At 43.3% G+C, this 14,762-nt stretch overlaps 6 protein-coding genes across 6 annotated transcripts; 2 read left to right on the top strand and 4 right to left on the bottom strand.

The window, feature by feature from the left end:
• Nucleotides 1-1,637: 1,637 nt before the first annotated feature.
• PHALS_00644 (glycerol-3-phosphate transporter) lies at nt 1,638-3,406 on the bottom strand (the record flags this gene model as incomplete). Its single annotated transcript, XM_024718379.1, has 7 exons — nt 1,638-2,590; nt 2,668-2,707; nt 2,787-2,922; nt 3,006-3,140; nt 3,208-3,267; nt 3,323-3,336; nt 3,401-3,406. The coding sequence occupies 7 exons, from the start codon at nt 3,404-3,406 to the stop codon at nt 1,638-1,640; spliced, it is 1,344 nt and encodes a 447-aa protein (XP_024586874.1).
• A 1,486-nt stretch (nt 3,407-4,892) lies between these two features.
• On the bottom strand, nt 4,893-6,941 carry PHALS_00645 (Golgi transport complex COD1 protein; the record flags this gene model as incomplete). Its single annotated transcript, XM_024718390.1, has 2 exons — nt 4,893-5,892; nt 5,953-6,941. The coding sequence occupies 2 exons, from the start codon at nt 6,939-6,941 to the stop codon at nt 4,893-4,895; spliced, it is 1,989 nt and encodes a 662-aa protein (XP_024586875.1).
• Nucleotides 6,942-7,185: 244 nt separating this feature from the next.
• On the bottom strand, nt 7,186-7,855 carry PHALS_00646 (flagellar adenylate kinase; the record flags this gene model as incomplete). The annotated part of the gene is made up of 3 exons (XM_024718401.1): nt 7,186-7,392; nt 7,453-7,677; nt 7,745-7,855. The coding sequence occupies 3 exons, from the start codon at nt 7,853-7,855 to the stop codon at nt 7,186-7,188; spliced, it is 543 nt and encodes a 180-aa protein (XP_024586876.1).
• Nucleotides 7,856-8,000: 145 nt separating this feature from the next.
• PHALS_00647 (v-type proton atpase subunit h-like) lies at nt 8,001-10,060 on the top strand (the record flags this gene model as incomplete). The annotated part of the gene is made up of 11 exons (XM_024718412.1): nt 8,001-8,089; nt 8,147-8,237; nt 8,301-8,328; nt 8,398-8,502; nt 8,592-8,733; nt 8,800-8,994; nt 9,068-9,119; nt 9,198-9,341; nt 9,420-9,583; nt 9,648-9,770; nt 9,832-10,060. 11 exons carry the CDS (start codon nt 8,001-8,003, stop codon nt 10,058-10,060), a joined length of 1,362 nt encoding a protein of 453 aa, XP_024586877.1.
• A 92-nt stretch (nt 10,061-10,152) lies between these two features.
• PHALS_00648 (hypothetical protein PHYSODRAFT_561237) lies at nt 10,153-11,370 on the bottom strand (the record flags this gene model as incomplete). Its single annotated transcript, XM_024718423.1, has 8 exons — nt 10,153-10,168; nt 10,241-10,263; nt 10,335-10,342; nt 10,423-10,511; nt 10,576-10,607; nt 10,677-10,740; nt 10,814-10,915; nt 11,003-11,370. 8 exons carry the CDS (start codon nt 11,368-11,370, stop codon nt 10,153-10,155), a joined length of 702 nt encoding a protein of 233 aa, XP_024586878.1.
• Nucleotides 11,371-11,755: 385 nt separating this feature from the next.
• PHALS_00649 (hypothetical protein F443_03937) lies at nt 11,756-12,388 on the top strand (the record flags this gene model as incomplete). The annotated part of the gene is made up of 2 exons (XM_024718434.1): nt 11,756-11,809; nt 11,867-12,388. The coding sequence occupies 2 exons, from the start codon at nt 11,756-11,758 to the stop codon at nt 12,386-12,388; spliced, it is 576 nt and encodes a 191-aa protein (XP_024586879.1).
• Between the last annotated feature and the right edge of the window lie 2,374 nt (nt 12,389-14,762).

The raw sequence follows: 14,762 nt of genomic DNA on the forward strand, positions 1-14,762 counted from the left end.
TGGTAGAATTTTCTGCTATAAATGCACAAACGACCATCACAGGCGGAATGGACAGATTTTTCACGACTATAATGGCCTGCTTCACTACAAGTTATCTGTGCGCTGTGGTCGCTAGTCAATAGGAACATTAAACGTTCAAGTATGTTAAGATTTGGTACCAATACCAAAAACTTAGGAGTTGGTCATGGCCTTACTACTACAACTTTTGGAGTTGGAATGACCGCCTTTGTGGGGCAACAGATTTAGGCTTACTCAGAAGATCTCACGATACCCGCTGGACGTTTTACTTGCTGACTAAGTCATTTGCATGATGAGCATGAGCTCTGAGAATGAGCCAAAACGACCAGAAGAGAGAATTTGAGGACTACATGATCTAGGATGTTTGTTAACAATAAAGCATGGAACCCGGTTGGTCATTCGCTCTCTTGCTGTGAGTGATAAGTTATTCCTAAAGCAAAGGTTCTGCAATCGTAGCGGTGTAAGGAGACGTCACGGGTGATATGGCAGCCCCATCTCACACAACGCATGGAGGTGCTCAACGCACTCATGCCTTTTTAAGCGAGTAATATGCAATCCATCTTGTTTTTGAAACACCACCCCGGAATAGCTTCAGGTAGCAATGTTAGGTGACTGAGCAGCATGGAAGACCGCAAACGTTAGAAATCTGAAAGACTTCGATCGCCATTTAAACTCTTCGTTCATCAGTGAACAGACATAAATTTCTCCATTAGAACACACGAGCCTTCAAAGACTAAGCGCTTGAATCGCAATCGTTCTAAGGATGAGAATCGTGTTGCACCGATACACGGATCAAACTGTTTGGTGAACAATTTAATCAGCGGGTGCACGAATGTTTGACTGGAGTCGTGTCCCGAAAAAAAGGTGTCCTTACATAATTTGTCAATCAAGGCGATCTTAAAGCAAGAAAGTTAGGCGTTCCCGTGTAGCTCGGAATCCTCCTAATCTTGTTAAGACTAAGGACTGTATACATCATTTTTGCTGGCTAGGAAAGCTATAATATTTTATTGTGCTACATCTTGTAGCACACTTGATCGATCCACCGGTGACCGTTCTTAGTGCTTTCTTGCACCAATGTAACCGCAGGTATTTACTGTAGCTTTAAAGGTATAATGTCTAGATCGCTTTCCATGGCGATTTTTTTATATAAGCCCTTGCACTTACCCCGACAAAATTTTGTATCTGCCTTACTTCTTTGTGCAGTCGCTGATCTACATTAGGAGGTTATGATCGATTGATTGTATAAAACTTTGCGGGAGGCGCACAATCGTTCCGTTTGAATAAAAGGATAGTATCATAACACTCATCGAAGTCCAATAAACTTGGTGGTACCAATATGCTTGATCTCACCACTCATTCACCCAAGTAAGCACTAATCTCCACCTCTCGGCATTTTCATGGTTAACCTGGTTACTGGTGCATTCGCCTGTAAGTCCAATTTGACCGGCATTATCATCAACACTCGAAGGTTTTCATCGCCTCTCAAGGCTAGTCACGTTATAAGGAATCCGGGTAGATATACGTCGACAAACTGGCACAATATAAATTGCTTTACCTTAACGCATTGCGCGATCTACACTACATTTCCCTTATTTAATTTTACAAGGTGGTGGCAAGTCTTAAACGCTTTGTGCATGATTGGGCGTCTCCTCCACCATTGTGAAGTCACCATCAAACGATGCAGACGAGTTAGAGTGTTCATAAGATGCATCGGTCATAGTCATGATTGCTACAGGCTGGTCTCGAGACCCCGTTTTAACCTTCCTCGAAAAATGCGACCCTAATTTCACGAACACACCTGATAGCACTGATGCTGCAATCAGTGATATAACCCACATATGATAGCCCACTTCATCGATGACGTTGCCCATGACCGCACTGGAGAGACCAGTCGAGAAGTACCCAACTGCATGCATGACACCTGTTGCACCCGCAGCAATCTCTTGAGGCAAATCTGTAGGTACCGTATAGCTCAATAATGTGTAGTTGCCAAGTATACATACACTTGAGGCAAATGTGAGAAGTCCGAGTGTCATCACACTGCATGTTTCGCTCATGAAGTAGATGACTCCGAGAAGACCCCCTTGGATCATGGAGAAGATAAAGATCGGTTTTACTCGATTGGATTTGAAAACGACGTCGCTTATCCATCCACAAAGAATACCACCAACAAATCCTCCAATGGTCCAAGCTCCTCCAATAATGGCCGTGTCATCCGACGAAAGTGGCTCGGATCGTACATCGTCGAAGAAAGAAAGAAACCAATTCAGGAATCCGTCACGAGTCCAGCAAAGAAAAAACAAAGCTACTAGATATCCGAGAAAAGTGTAATTTTTCATCAACTGCTTCATTCGTTGTTTCGAATTGACTTCAATTTCATTTTCATATGAACTGCACTCGTCCTCATTCTGCGCTGAAGTTGTTGGTAATAGGTCCGGAGAGAGCAAATTGGTATCAGCTGGCGAATTTTTCACTAACGCACTGACAATGATCGACATCACAAGTAACATACAAGCAGGAATAATAAACACGTATGCCCAGCCCAGTGAATCAATGATGGTGCTTCCGGTGCCTAACGACAAGTAGTAGCCACTCGTTAACATGACGTTAAAGACGCCTGCGAACACTCCGCGCTCACTTGCAACATACCATGCCGCATTGATCTTAACCACAGCACTTGTGCCAAAGCCTTGCATGAGCACGTTAGCCGCATATAATATCACAAAGAGGATTTGCTTTAATTGAAAGGACAATTCGCAGATAAAGACGATACCAAGTGCCAAATTGCATAACCCTGCCCCGAAACATGCTACAATCATGCCATTTCTTCCTCCGATACGGTCGGTAATCTGTCCAGTAAATGGTGAGCTTATAGCATATGCCCAGGAGCCCGCTGAAAGAACCCTAGACAGGACAATTTGAGTGATATGAACACATACATTAGAAAATTTCGAACAAACAAAGTTTAGGAAATCAGCGTAACGCACCACCCCATATAGATTGAGGAAAAGCCAAGTTGATTACGCACGGACGAAACGTTTCCTGCAGAGACATTATACCGAGCCATGTAGAAAGCTGCGTATGCTACACCCATGGGCAACCAATTCTGTAGTCGTCGCCGTCTATGCAAGTAAAAAAAGGTGACTCAGGTGCCAATCCAGAGAAAAGCAATGAATATTAGTGCCTTACCGAAATCCTTTTGAGTGAAGTCGACGACCCTGAGGACTCAATGTGACATCATACACAATGCTGCAGATTACAAATGCGAGAATGAGAAGCGAAATGACTATCTGGGCATCCATACTCTAGGAGGGGGTTCTGCCTAGTACGATGACTATATGGGAATGATCATTTATCCGAAAGCCTACAAGAAACATATTACCATCATCTTTATGCGATTGAGTGACCGCTCACACATCCTCTATCTGAGCAGACTGGAGAGTGTCATGAAAAATTCAGAGCCCATGACCCACAATTAGCATTCTCGGAACCCCAATGAGCGACAATTGCCGGTTTCATCACTTAACTTTAACAGTTCTCAGAACGCCAGACACGATCATTGCCAGAACCTTGCGCTGAGATGTTTTAATCTTGTATGGCTAAGGTTCTTAAAAGGTATTGTTATCAGTCAGTACTGAGCTGAATATCATCATATCTGACATCCGTGAGAAATGCTATCAAAATTTCTGCAACTCTGCGTCCTTGTTAAAAGGTTAGATGGCGGCTATTCTAAACATTAGAGCTTGGTCCGATGATGAATAGACGCACGGGATTAGCCACCAAGGAGTTTTTATCTGTGACACGCCCCCCGCACGCCATAACAATGGTTCTTTTAACGGATGACAAACGGTGTGGTTAAAATAACTCATTTAGTTCTTGGAATTTAAAAGTGATTTTTGCGGGGAAGATCAAGCATGCTAGTCCAAATACCGTGAAATCGCAAGGAGAGCTCGGTTTTAAGGGTAAAGAGCAGTGTGATTTCATCGAAAGAATTCTAGGACCCCCTGCTTTTTTCTCGACAACAGCGCTAGTTATTCAACGCACGGTATATCATTTGTTCTCATTATCCAAACACAACATTGTACCAAGCATTATCGCCTTACGTAAATAGTAAAGGGTAGCGTTTGTGCCAAAGTAAAATATCCTGCTGCCCCAGAAACAAATTATCGATGAAATAAAGATATTACACTATGCTTTCAAATAATCCGTTATATTCTCGACTTGTAGTTGCTAAGTAAAACTGAAAAACGGATACTCGTGTCTGTATACGTGCAATGAAAATAAAGAACCCTCAGTGTATTGTGCAAACGCAATTAATACAATCATCGAGTATATTCAGGCACAGTCAAATTTGCTGTTGTCAATTATCGTTCGCCACAAGACTGCGGTTATTTATGCAAAAGATATAATTGGACAGTCGCAATTTCAGCGTTTAGAGTTGGACCAACCAGATTTCGAATTTAGATATTTGTCAAAACAACCTAAGGCTTATGCACAAATAAATATTAATCTCTGTAGCCTGTCAAGGTCGCCAAGTTGCATGTAAAGAGAATGTGGAGATCCAATGGTCAGACGCGATGGCGACGCATATAGAGGAGGTGAAAGCAACAGCGATGAGGATGTTTGTACGGCATCTGGACGTGACACAGCAACGATACAATGCCTACATCCGGGAATGTAACATATCGGCAAGAAAAAATATTTTGGACGTGGAGATCAAAGTTTTTTCAGGATGATGAAGTGATAGGTTTACGAATACGTACATGGTTTCACTAAAAAGTCAAGTTTGTATCACCTTAATCGCGATTCGTAAGTATTTTGATTGGTTATTCAGGCTCATTTCAAAATGGAAAGTTAACAGTGGTTGATTTTTACTATTTGGCTTTTGAGATATCTTCTATAGCATGCATAATGTCCTCGCTCTGGAATTCCACTCGCATGCGCAGAAGTGTTTCTATCATCTCGGGTGTGAATTCATTACGCAAATTGCTCACGTAGTCAAGAACATGTGACGGCTGCACTAAATTCAAGACAAATATGACTTGAAACAGTCGGGTAAACGCCCTCCGCAGGCTTCTATGAGGCACAAGTGAAGAAATGCGTGTCAATATGTCCGTAATTTCGCGCTCCAGTTGCAATGCACCTAAGTCATTAAATCGTTTTCTTGACGTGAAAAGTGCACTCTCCAAACATGACGTGAGATATTGCGTAGCAGCTTCAACCAAATCTTCAAAGGGGGCGCGGCACAGCACGCGCTCATATCGCTGTAATTCGCTATTCGTCGAGACTTCTCGTTCCACAAGTCTTACCAATAGAGATCCTTGTAGCTCGAGCGCATCATATTGAGCAGAGGTTAAAACGTACTGAAGTTGTTCATCCATCTCATAATTTAATACTTGTGGAAGGCGCTTGTGCAAGGTTCGAGCCAAAACTTCCTGTATCTCATTGGAGACAATTGATCGAAATGCATCCGTTATATTTTGAATGGGAGTTGGTAAACACTCAAGTATAGGAGCATCCGTTGCAAAAATTGCGCTGGAAAATTCGTCGATTTTTTCTTGAAGCGCGCTTACAAACTCACCACTCATGTATGCCGAGTTTATAGTCATGATATGTCTTGCTTCTTCCTGAAGCGTTCGCTCCAGATCTTCATCAACTACCCGTAGAAGTATGTCTGAAAAAGATATTTCGCTATGATGATTTTGAGCGTCACTACTGTTATCCTGTCTGCTTATTTGTGCAGTAGCTGCTTTCATGGGAAAAAGCGGGATCACGCATGGACGGCTTGGTAGTGTTAACACTGCTTGTAAATACTGTGACTCGAGCGCGTCTACAAGTACAATCACAATGGAAAGCGCCGTGTGATAATTCAAACTGAATTAAAAGTCATCAGTAAGAAGAAAATAGTATCAATGCAGAGTCTACAAAACGCACCATTGCGATGCTCTGAAAAAGGCTTTATTAAGAACAAATGAAACATCTTCAACAACGCTCGACACATAGACTCCATGCTCCAGTTCCTGTGGTTCTGCAATCACTGTTGCTTTGTGCACAGACTGAAAAACGTAAAATCTCTCCAACATGACATACACACCACTCAATTCGTGCACCTTAGCCTCAAACCCTTCATTTCTATCCTGTTGTCCCAGACCTTCACAGACTGTGATCAAGAACGCAGTGTAGCTTACAAGCACGCGGATAATAGAAGCAAGTTCGTCTAGAATTAAGTCAATCATTTGCAAACTCTCGTCTGCTTCTACTTCATCTTCCTGCAGCGCCTGTTTTGGGTCTCTCTGCGCCTGCACATTCGCTCTCCGCTCCCAAGCCACTATTCTTGCATCAGCAGCATAGGTTTGCACTATTTCCAGAACAATTCCGGCGCACGAGGCATGAATTGGCTCCAACACCAATTTAAGTACTAGCAGATCGGTTGTCACATCCGCTACGGCGTTCATAATGTCCGTCGCCCCAGTCAATATCTCGCTTATTGCTTCCACATAGCAAGCTCGGTCAAAGTAGCCATGTTCATTAACTTTGGCGGCCTGTTTGCTGGCTTTCACACGATTAAAACTGGCGCGCGCTTGCGTGTCAAAAATGCCTTTTAAACAGCGTGAGAACTTGGATGCGGCCTCGTGTGCAGCACCCAAAGCAACACAGTGAGAAAATGCTGTTAAGGCTGCGTCGGCATCTACGTCGGACCTTTCACAAGCTGTTTGCAGTCGGGATAGCGCTGTGTCTTGCAGACTTAAGGCTTTAGTCTCGCAGCTACGCAGCATCTCATCATGAACACCTTCTCCTTCCTTATCATTCGATATGGTATTGACTGAGTAGATGCGCATATCACTGAGAGCTTGACAGACCTGATCAAGCTGCTGCTCCGCGAATGCCACGTAAAAAGACGTCACGCTCTCTTCGAATGTCATGACTGGAGTAACCAGACTGGTAACTAATTACGTTGACGTATTATAGCTACCATTTACAGTGAGAGCTGAGACATTCTAAGTGAGAACTCATAATATAACTTCTTGGGATCGGACTCGTCATCATATTTTTCTATCAGCCTTCTACTCAAAGCATTTGTCGTTTCAGCTAGCAATGCAACTACTGCTGCCTTTAATTTTAGCAATTACTGCATGTAGTCGCAGACTCAACAACTTGTTGAGTAGTTTAAGCGTGCTTGTTGACAACGAGAGGACCAATTAGAGCAGCAGTAGCCTCAAAAACCTCTTCTGGGCCAGGAGTGGCATCAACTTTGAAGACCTTGTCTTGCTTTTCGTAATGCATGATAACAGGCATCGTCGAATTGAGATACGTGCGAAAACGTTTGCGAATAGCCTCTGCATTGTCGTCTGTACGTCCGCTGGTCTGACCACGCTTAAGAAGACGTTGCTCCATGACACTTTCTGAGCAGTCAAAAAAGAGAACGCCCTGCACCTGAAATTCATCTTCGGACATGTTCTGCTGCCACCCTTGCAGGTTGTCAAAGTTGCGTGGGAACCCGTCAATAAGGAACAGTTCGCGGCCGCTCTTGACCATGGCCTGCTGTAAGAGCTTCAACGTGATTTTCACTGGCACGATTTGACCTTCTTTGATCATGCGGTCAATTAACTCTCCATGCTCTGAACCTGATTGACGCTCCTCGCGCAGCAGATCGCCAGCCTAAGCATTAGCAAGAACGATTGTCAGAACGCTTGATACACTCGCACTTATAGTAGAGTTTTATTACCGATAGATGGACAAAACCATATTTCTCTACCAATTTGGAGCATTGCGTACCCTTACCAGCGCCTGGGCCGCCTAGGACAAATAAGATTTTCTTGACCAGTTTAGAGCTCATATCGTTTGATGAGAATACCTTATTTCTTATGATTTAGAAATCCTGTTGTGGGTCACATTACATTTTTATCTTGAAAGGATCGCTTCAAGTGTTGAGAATTGCTGCTGTGATAGAGATGGAGAAAAAAAACCACGTGGCTATCAATATGTCTGGCAATGGTTCACTAGACGTAGCGCTTTCCAGAGAGGAGGCGCTTCACCGGTTCCGAGATATCAATTGGGCCACCTACACGCGGTACGACTGGGTGATCAATTTATTTACTGGCTTATTAATGCTACGATGGACATGCAGTGCGGGTGGCTTTTCGCTAGAGAAGACAGAAATAGCAGCTTTAAAGAATCTTGAAAGTGTCATTAAGCCGGGTGTTGATGACATGAGCAACGTGAGGAAACTGCAAGTTGTCACCTCTTAATCTGATGACTTTCTTACTTTGTATTTATTTCAGATCAAAGCTGTAGACGAGTTTATGAGTGGTGCTTAATTCGTGGTTAAGCAAGTGTGATGTTAGGATATGATATTAATTGGCTGAAAAATTTGATTAGATTCTGGCCCGTTGGTTGGCAGTGCACTTCTCAAACTTGTGAAGAACGTGACGGAACTGACGGTCCTCAGGTATTGTCTAGCCCGCATGGAAGAGCTGCTACCTGGTACAATTTCTTGAGTTTTGTTCATGCAAAAAGCTTGAGAGATTATGTCAATTGATGAAACTAGAGAAATGACGTCAACGTTGTTGTAGATGGTCTTCGTCTACATAAGCGCATGGTGTACTTTATACCTGAGGGCGGCACATTAGATGCTGCTCCGTTCTTACGAATGATTCGCAGTGATACGGGTTATACGCAATATGCTGCAAGCCACGTACTGGCCATTTTTCTCACGTACGTATGAATAGTGTTTCTGTCTCGGATTAATGATAGGTGCTTAAAATATATTAAATTTGGTAGGATTCGACCACGTCAGGAAGATGCAGAAGCACTGTGTCAATGGGCGATACAAGCGTTAAAAACGGGTGCATTGCCGACTTCGACGAGTGACACCAGTCGCGCAAACGTCACCCGTGCTGCAGTTGCATCTCTTATGGTACTTTTGAGAAATGAAAAGCTTCGTGTGGTATTCGTCAAGCTTGGTGGAGTGCCTCCGTATGTAATTTGAACTTTATGTAAGTTATGCAAAGCTAATCTGCTTTCTGTGCGATTACTGTTGAGAAAATAGAGTTGTGGATCTACTAGAAAGCTCACAGAATCGAGCACAACTGGCGTATGAGGTCAAACATTTCTTGTACAAACGTGTGATCTTGTTTTTAGATTTGATGATGGTGTTTGGTTTATCTATTCTTTTGTAGCTGACATTTATCCTTTGGACGCTCGCATTCTGTGACGAAGCAATGGAAAAGTTCGTGGCTGCTAAAGCGTTGGATGCAATAGTCCAGCAAGTGGCAGCCGCGCCACGTGAAAAGGTCGTTCGAGTAGCCCTCGAAGCTCTTCAGGTGCGTTTGAAGTCTTGAAATCAGCAATAGAACTCGTACTTTAGATTACGCACTATTGACAAATTTTGTTATATACAGAACCTACTTGGCAAGCTCAGTGGCTTTTTCAATGAACGCATGATCGATAGCGGACTGTTAAAGACACTTAATAACATGCGCGAACGAAAATGGGCTGATGAGGATATTGTCAAGGGAATTCAAGCTGTCCGTGACGTCCTTGTTCGCGAATACAAAGAACTCAAGTACGTACTTGCATGGGAACCAGTTATCTCAATTAATACGATCATATTTTACCTTGTTGAATAGCACTATGGAGCGCTATGAGAAAGAATTGCGAACAGGAACGCTGAATTGGGGCTTGCTACATACAGACAAATTTTGGAAGGATAACTTCATGACATTCGAAAACAAGGACTTTGAACTCATTCGGTACGTCAATGCATTGCAACAAATTGTTAAAGCTCAGTTGGTGAAGCGAGTGATGCAACAGCTTGTTGATCGATTTGCTGGAATCGGATGATCCGAAGACAGTGTCTGTTTCACTATTCGATTTGGGCGAGTTTGTGCGTTTTTATCCTAACGGCAAGCACATTGCAAAAAGACTTGGCGCCAAGAAAATGACAATGAAGCTCATGACGCATGAAAATCCGGAAGTCCAGAAGCAAGCTTTGCAATGCATTTCAAAAATGATGGTAAACAAATGGGAGTTTGTCAAGTAATCTATCAGGGTCACAACGATTGTTGGAATTGGAAGACTTAGCCATTTGACAAAAGCTAGTCATCATCGTAAATAGTTTGATGAAATTGATTCTTACATAGCTACATCGCTGCCGAATGCATCAAATTAATTAGTGACATGAGCTTTCAGATAATTTTACCAGTAAATAGGCCTTTCCTACATTCTGATCATATCGAAGTATATCTTTATTACTTCGTGTTCACCCACGAGCGCCATAGGCCAAGTGCAGCTTCCGCAGCACAGCAAAAGCTTACCAAATGCTCTGATGACAACCCCAAAAACAATAAAAATCAATAAACTTATAAATTTGCGCCAGTTTTCATCCTCATTATTTAATCACACCTGGTAAAAAGCTCTTTTGGAACGACCAATGAAAGCATGGCCCAGCGAATAAAAAATTACGAAGCTGCACGTAATAGAGTTCACGGCGGCTGTGGGGACCAAAAAGGTTAATTACTTAGACAAGAAAAGTGGTGCTTTGAAGTGACTTAATACCGAAGTTGAATGCTGGTAAGCAAAGTTGCTCGCTATGTAGATGACCAACATAACTATTAGATCAACAATAATTAGAAATGACACAACACACAGTATATTACCTCCTCGTCTGAGAGATCCATTTGTTCCTTAATTTGCTTCTCCTTGCTAGTTAATGTCAAGAACCTAGACCAAAAATTCCCTCCATTCCATTTAATTTGCATGCTAGCTCGCTTCTATGCCTTCTGCAGCAACGTACCGGATAGCATTGGCATAGACATCAAGAATTATATAGATCCCCCACGCTTGACATGATTGTCGCGATACCTTCATAGCATCAATGTCTAACAATTTTGGTGCGCTATATCAACGTCGTTATCAGTCAATGAAACTACTTTGTTTCTACTCGCAGCAGCCATTCTCATTACCACAAAAACAATCTACTTACACAAATCCAATGTACGAGATGTGCTCCAGTGGGTAGTAGATGATCATCGACAGCGCCTGAAGACGTACAACTTGTTTAATGTGTTCACTGTCGTCACCATAACACCACGAGTCGTTTTTCCATGCTGCGAATGATTCAACTCCACCAGTGAAACGGATGACATAACGAGCCATCGAAATGTTGGAGGCAATCGCTTGAAATCCTTTTGACGTCTCAGTTTCCTTCTGCATCGTATGCGCCATCAAGTGACCCACAGCACCAAGTCCATATCCAATCGTCTTGTAAAATTTATCTGCATCGATTGTTCGACTGCTAAAACGCGCAAACTTATCCACATCTAGCAGCGGTGGTATCTTGTTCGTCTTCATCGAAATTTGCAGTTAAAATCGAGAGATCTCGAGATTCAAATACCATAGTAATCTACAACGATTTCGTTAGATGTGCCTGTAGTCGTACTTAAGTAAGTCACGCAAAGCCAGCTGGGCTAGAGCACAAGGATGCGCATCTTCGTACACCAAAGAAACTGTATGCCGAGGTGCGATCGAACAGCTGACAGGAGACCACATAGGCACTAACGTTGGTCATTTTCGCCCACACAGACATATTTGACAGGACTTTACCCACGATTTGAACTCTTTCAAACTAACAACTGATTGAAACGCACAATTCTGAACGCAAAGAGGTACATACGCTATTCGAGGGCACTACTACTTTACCGTTGTGTAGTCGAAACGCGACATATCACGTAGCACCATGTATCGAGAAGGATTTCTTGTCAAGTGTGGCCGAGGGATTTACGACACACCGGTAACTATGCGTATGGCGTTTTGTTTAGTAGATTGTACTGACGTATGTTGTTTGTAGCATATACTCTTCTGCGTGTTTGAGGATGGCGTAGTCAAGTTTTACACTGAGAAAGGAGGTATGATTGTGGGCGAACTGGAGATGGCTGGTCATGTGACTAAAGTGCGTGTGGAGAAAACTGTACCCGGCAAATTGCCATATCGCTTTACAGTCTCAGCTGCTGAAGTGATTCGAGTAGAAGGTCGCCGTATGAAGCTCGGCGAACCACGTGTGACTGAATTTGCAGCCCCGACAAATGACTTGATGAAGGAATGGGCCAACTCGTTGCATTTATGGCGCCGGATGAACTGGAAGGAAAATGTCAAATTTTTTGATAACACAAGTGAACTTTCACAGACAGAGGAACTCGAAGCACTAAAGCTTCAGATACACACACTTAAGACGATGCGCGGCCGCTCTATACCTGGCACGAAATTTCGGACGCCATTTGTAAGCATAATGCAGGGTCAGCCATCACCAACGATCAAAAAATTGCGAAGAATGATGCAAACAGGATCGGCAGCATGTACTAGCATCGCATGAATCTGAAAATATCAGTTGCTATGCAACGCGCTTCACTTAATACCGATGTTGTCGTGTCATGGTGGAATGCGACCAGCTAATTGTATAGGTGCCGGTAAAGTACGGATCAATTATTATGAAACATTTTTTGCGGTCGTATTATCATTTACGATAAGTCAATCGATTCGTACTTTACTAGCTGATTTATATGATTTTATTATGATTCTACATGTTAAGTTGTGGGCTCGCGTGATGCCTTTTCTGTGTTTGCGTGAGACACGGTTGAAGGAAAATTGACGGATCTTGGTACTCTGAAGAAATCGTTTGCTGCACTCACACGATGACAACACCATGAAATTATGCTATTCCTTAAGTTCTGATCTTTTACCAAGCAAATTCAGAGAGTTCCACGAGATGCAAATATTACTTTAATCATATTCAATTGCTAAACTGAATCGCATAAATGTTGCTTTGGTCGTCGAGTTTGATGCTGGTCCCACGTGCGCAGATTGTGGCAAGATAGGTCTTTCACGGAGGCTAGACTTATACAAGAAATACCGCGAACTCCTTTGTAACAATAGGTCCTCTTTCTTTTTCGCCGTCCTTCTAGGCAGTGGTGTGAGGAGCGATCGCAGCCTAATTGAAGTTGTCAATTTCATATAGAGGCAGCTCAACATTGCAGCCGTCGCGAATACTGGCAAGTACTGGTGAATTAGTTAGGTTCTCTTGCCGGAGCCGGTATAGCCGATGTACACGGTGTTAAAAATTGCTTGCACAGCAAATGTTGATTGAAGCACACGGGCTTCAAATAATCGCGTAGTTCTACCGGAAGATGCGTGTGTGCTTGCAACACCTTCGACCTCTTCGGCGTTAAAACAGACGTATTTACCATATGCGAGCACAAACAATGTCGTTTTCATGTAACTTCGTGACATGTCGAATAAGAGATCACGTCTCACAAAGCGAAAATGGAGCGATTAAAAGTTGATCCACTCCAACTCATGCGAACATCATACAGATCAAAGCGAAGTGGCTTCCGAGTATGCTGGAAGATTGAAGACTGTATATGAGGGTCACTGCATCTCAGTACATGTGCGCGTGTCGTGGTCTGGAAGGTAAAAGGTTCACCAAAGCGTAGACCTAGAAGAAGGAGTACTACGAGCGAGACGACGAACTAAAATCTCGCTTTGGTCCAGCGTTTTGATGATGGTGAGAGGATCGAGACAGCTATATCAAAGCCGGCGTTTCTATAAGAGGCAGCTCAATATTGCCATCATCACAACCATTTTTCGCTTCAAGGAAAACATCGATTAACAAGTACATGTCGGAATTCTTATAAATATCATCATTCATCAAATTTGTTGAGCGCAAATAAGGCCTGCAGCAGCAAGGGATGTCCTACGGTCGGCACATGCTCGTCTATGAGCGTTCGTAGCTCTTGTGCTCGCAATCCACTCTATGATCAAGTACAAAGTTCGCGCGCAGAACCGGCTGAAGACGTATAATATCAATTGCCATTGACGCATTTGTAAAAATCAAAGATTATCCCAGCAGATTTTTGATATTAGACAATGTGGTCGTACTGTAAATGTAACGGGGTTACACGTACCCTGGTAACAGGTGTTTGTGTCACACGAGAGGGACATGGTGTGATTGCACCCAAACTTGAATGCGGTATGTGGCTAGGTAGCCAGTAGTTATGCATGTATTTAGATTTTACTATGTATATTTAGGAAAATCTAAACATTTAAAATTAGGCGGCTTTGCCACAGATAAAAATTAAAAGGATCAGTTTTGAAAATTTAAACGGAAGAGTTATTAGCGGGTTAAGGCAATAATTACTCTTGGAGTAAGCGGATTGTGATCTGCTAACTCGCATTTGTTCTAAGTATAGAACGAATGGTCGGTAGCCTAAATTACGCTTCCTCAAGCGCAAAGCTACGGCAGAGCCGCTGCACTTGGTAGCACTTGTAGTCAATCTACACCTGAGTTTTTAGACTGATACTCTGTGAAAATGGAAAAATTTGCCTCTTTGCCCCAGGGCATGCAAGACGGGCATAACAACCTGATGTCCTTGCTTGGCCCTCAGGGCGTGCAACACCTTGTGGCGCAAGGTCCCGAGGCAATCGGTGCGCGTCTAGAGTCGTTTTCGGGTTACGAAAACGCGCTGCTAGAGCACCTGCAGCAGAAGATGTCCGCATCGTTTGCGTCTATGACGCCATCGTCGGTGACGCATGATTTTTCCCGCCCTAAGCCGCTAATGGTGAGCGTTAAGTTCTTTGAGGGGTAGGATAAGGGAATCTCCTGCTCTGGGTGAGAGCGATCGAGATGACCATCGCATCCGCCATGCTCCAGACCGAGCAACAGCGCGTAGCACTAGCCATCTCAAAGCTCG

This window comes from Plasmopara halstedii, assembly GCF_900000015.1.
Source record: "Plasmopara halstedii genome assembly, contig: Scaffold_117, whole genome shotgun sequence".
In the NCBI taxonomy this organism is placed as follows: domain Eukaryota; phylum Oomycota; class Peronosporomycetes; order Peronosporales; family Peronosporaceae; genus Plasmopara; species Plasmopara halstedii.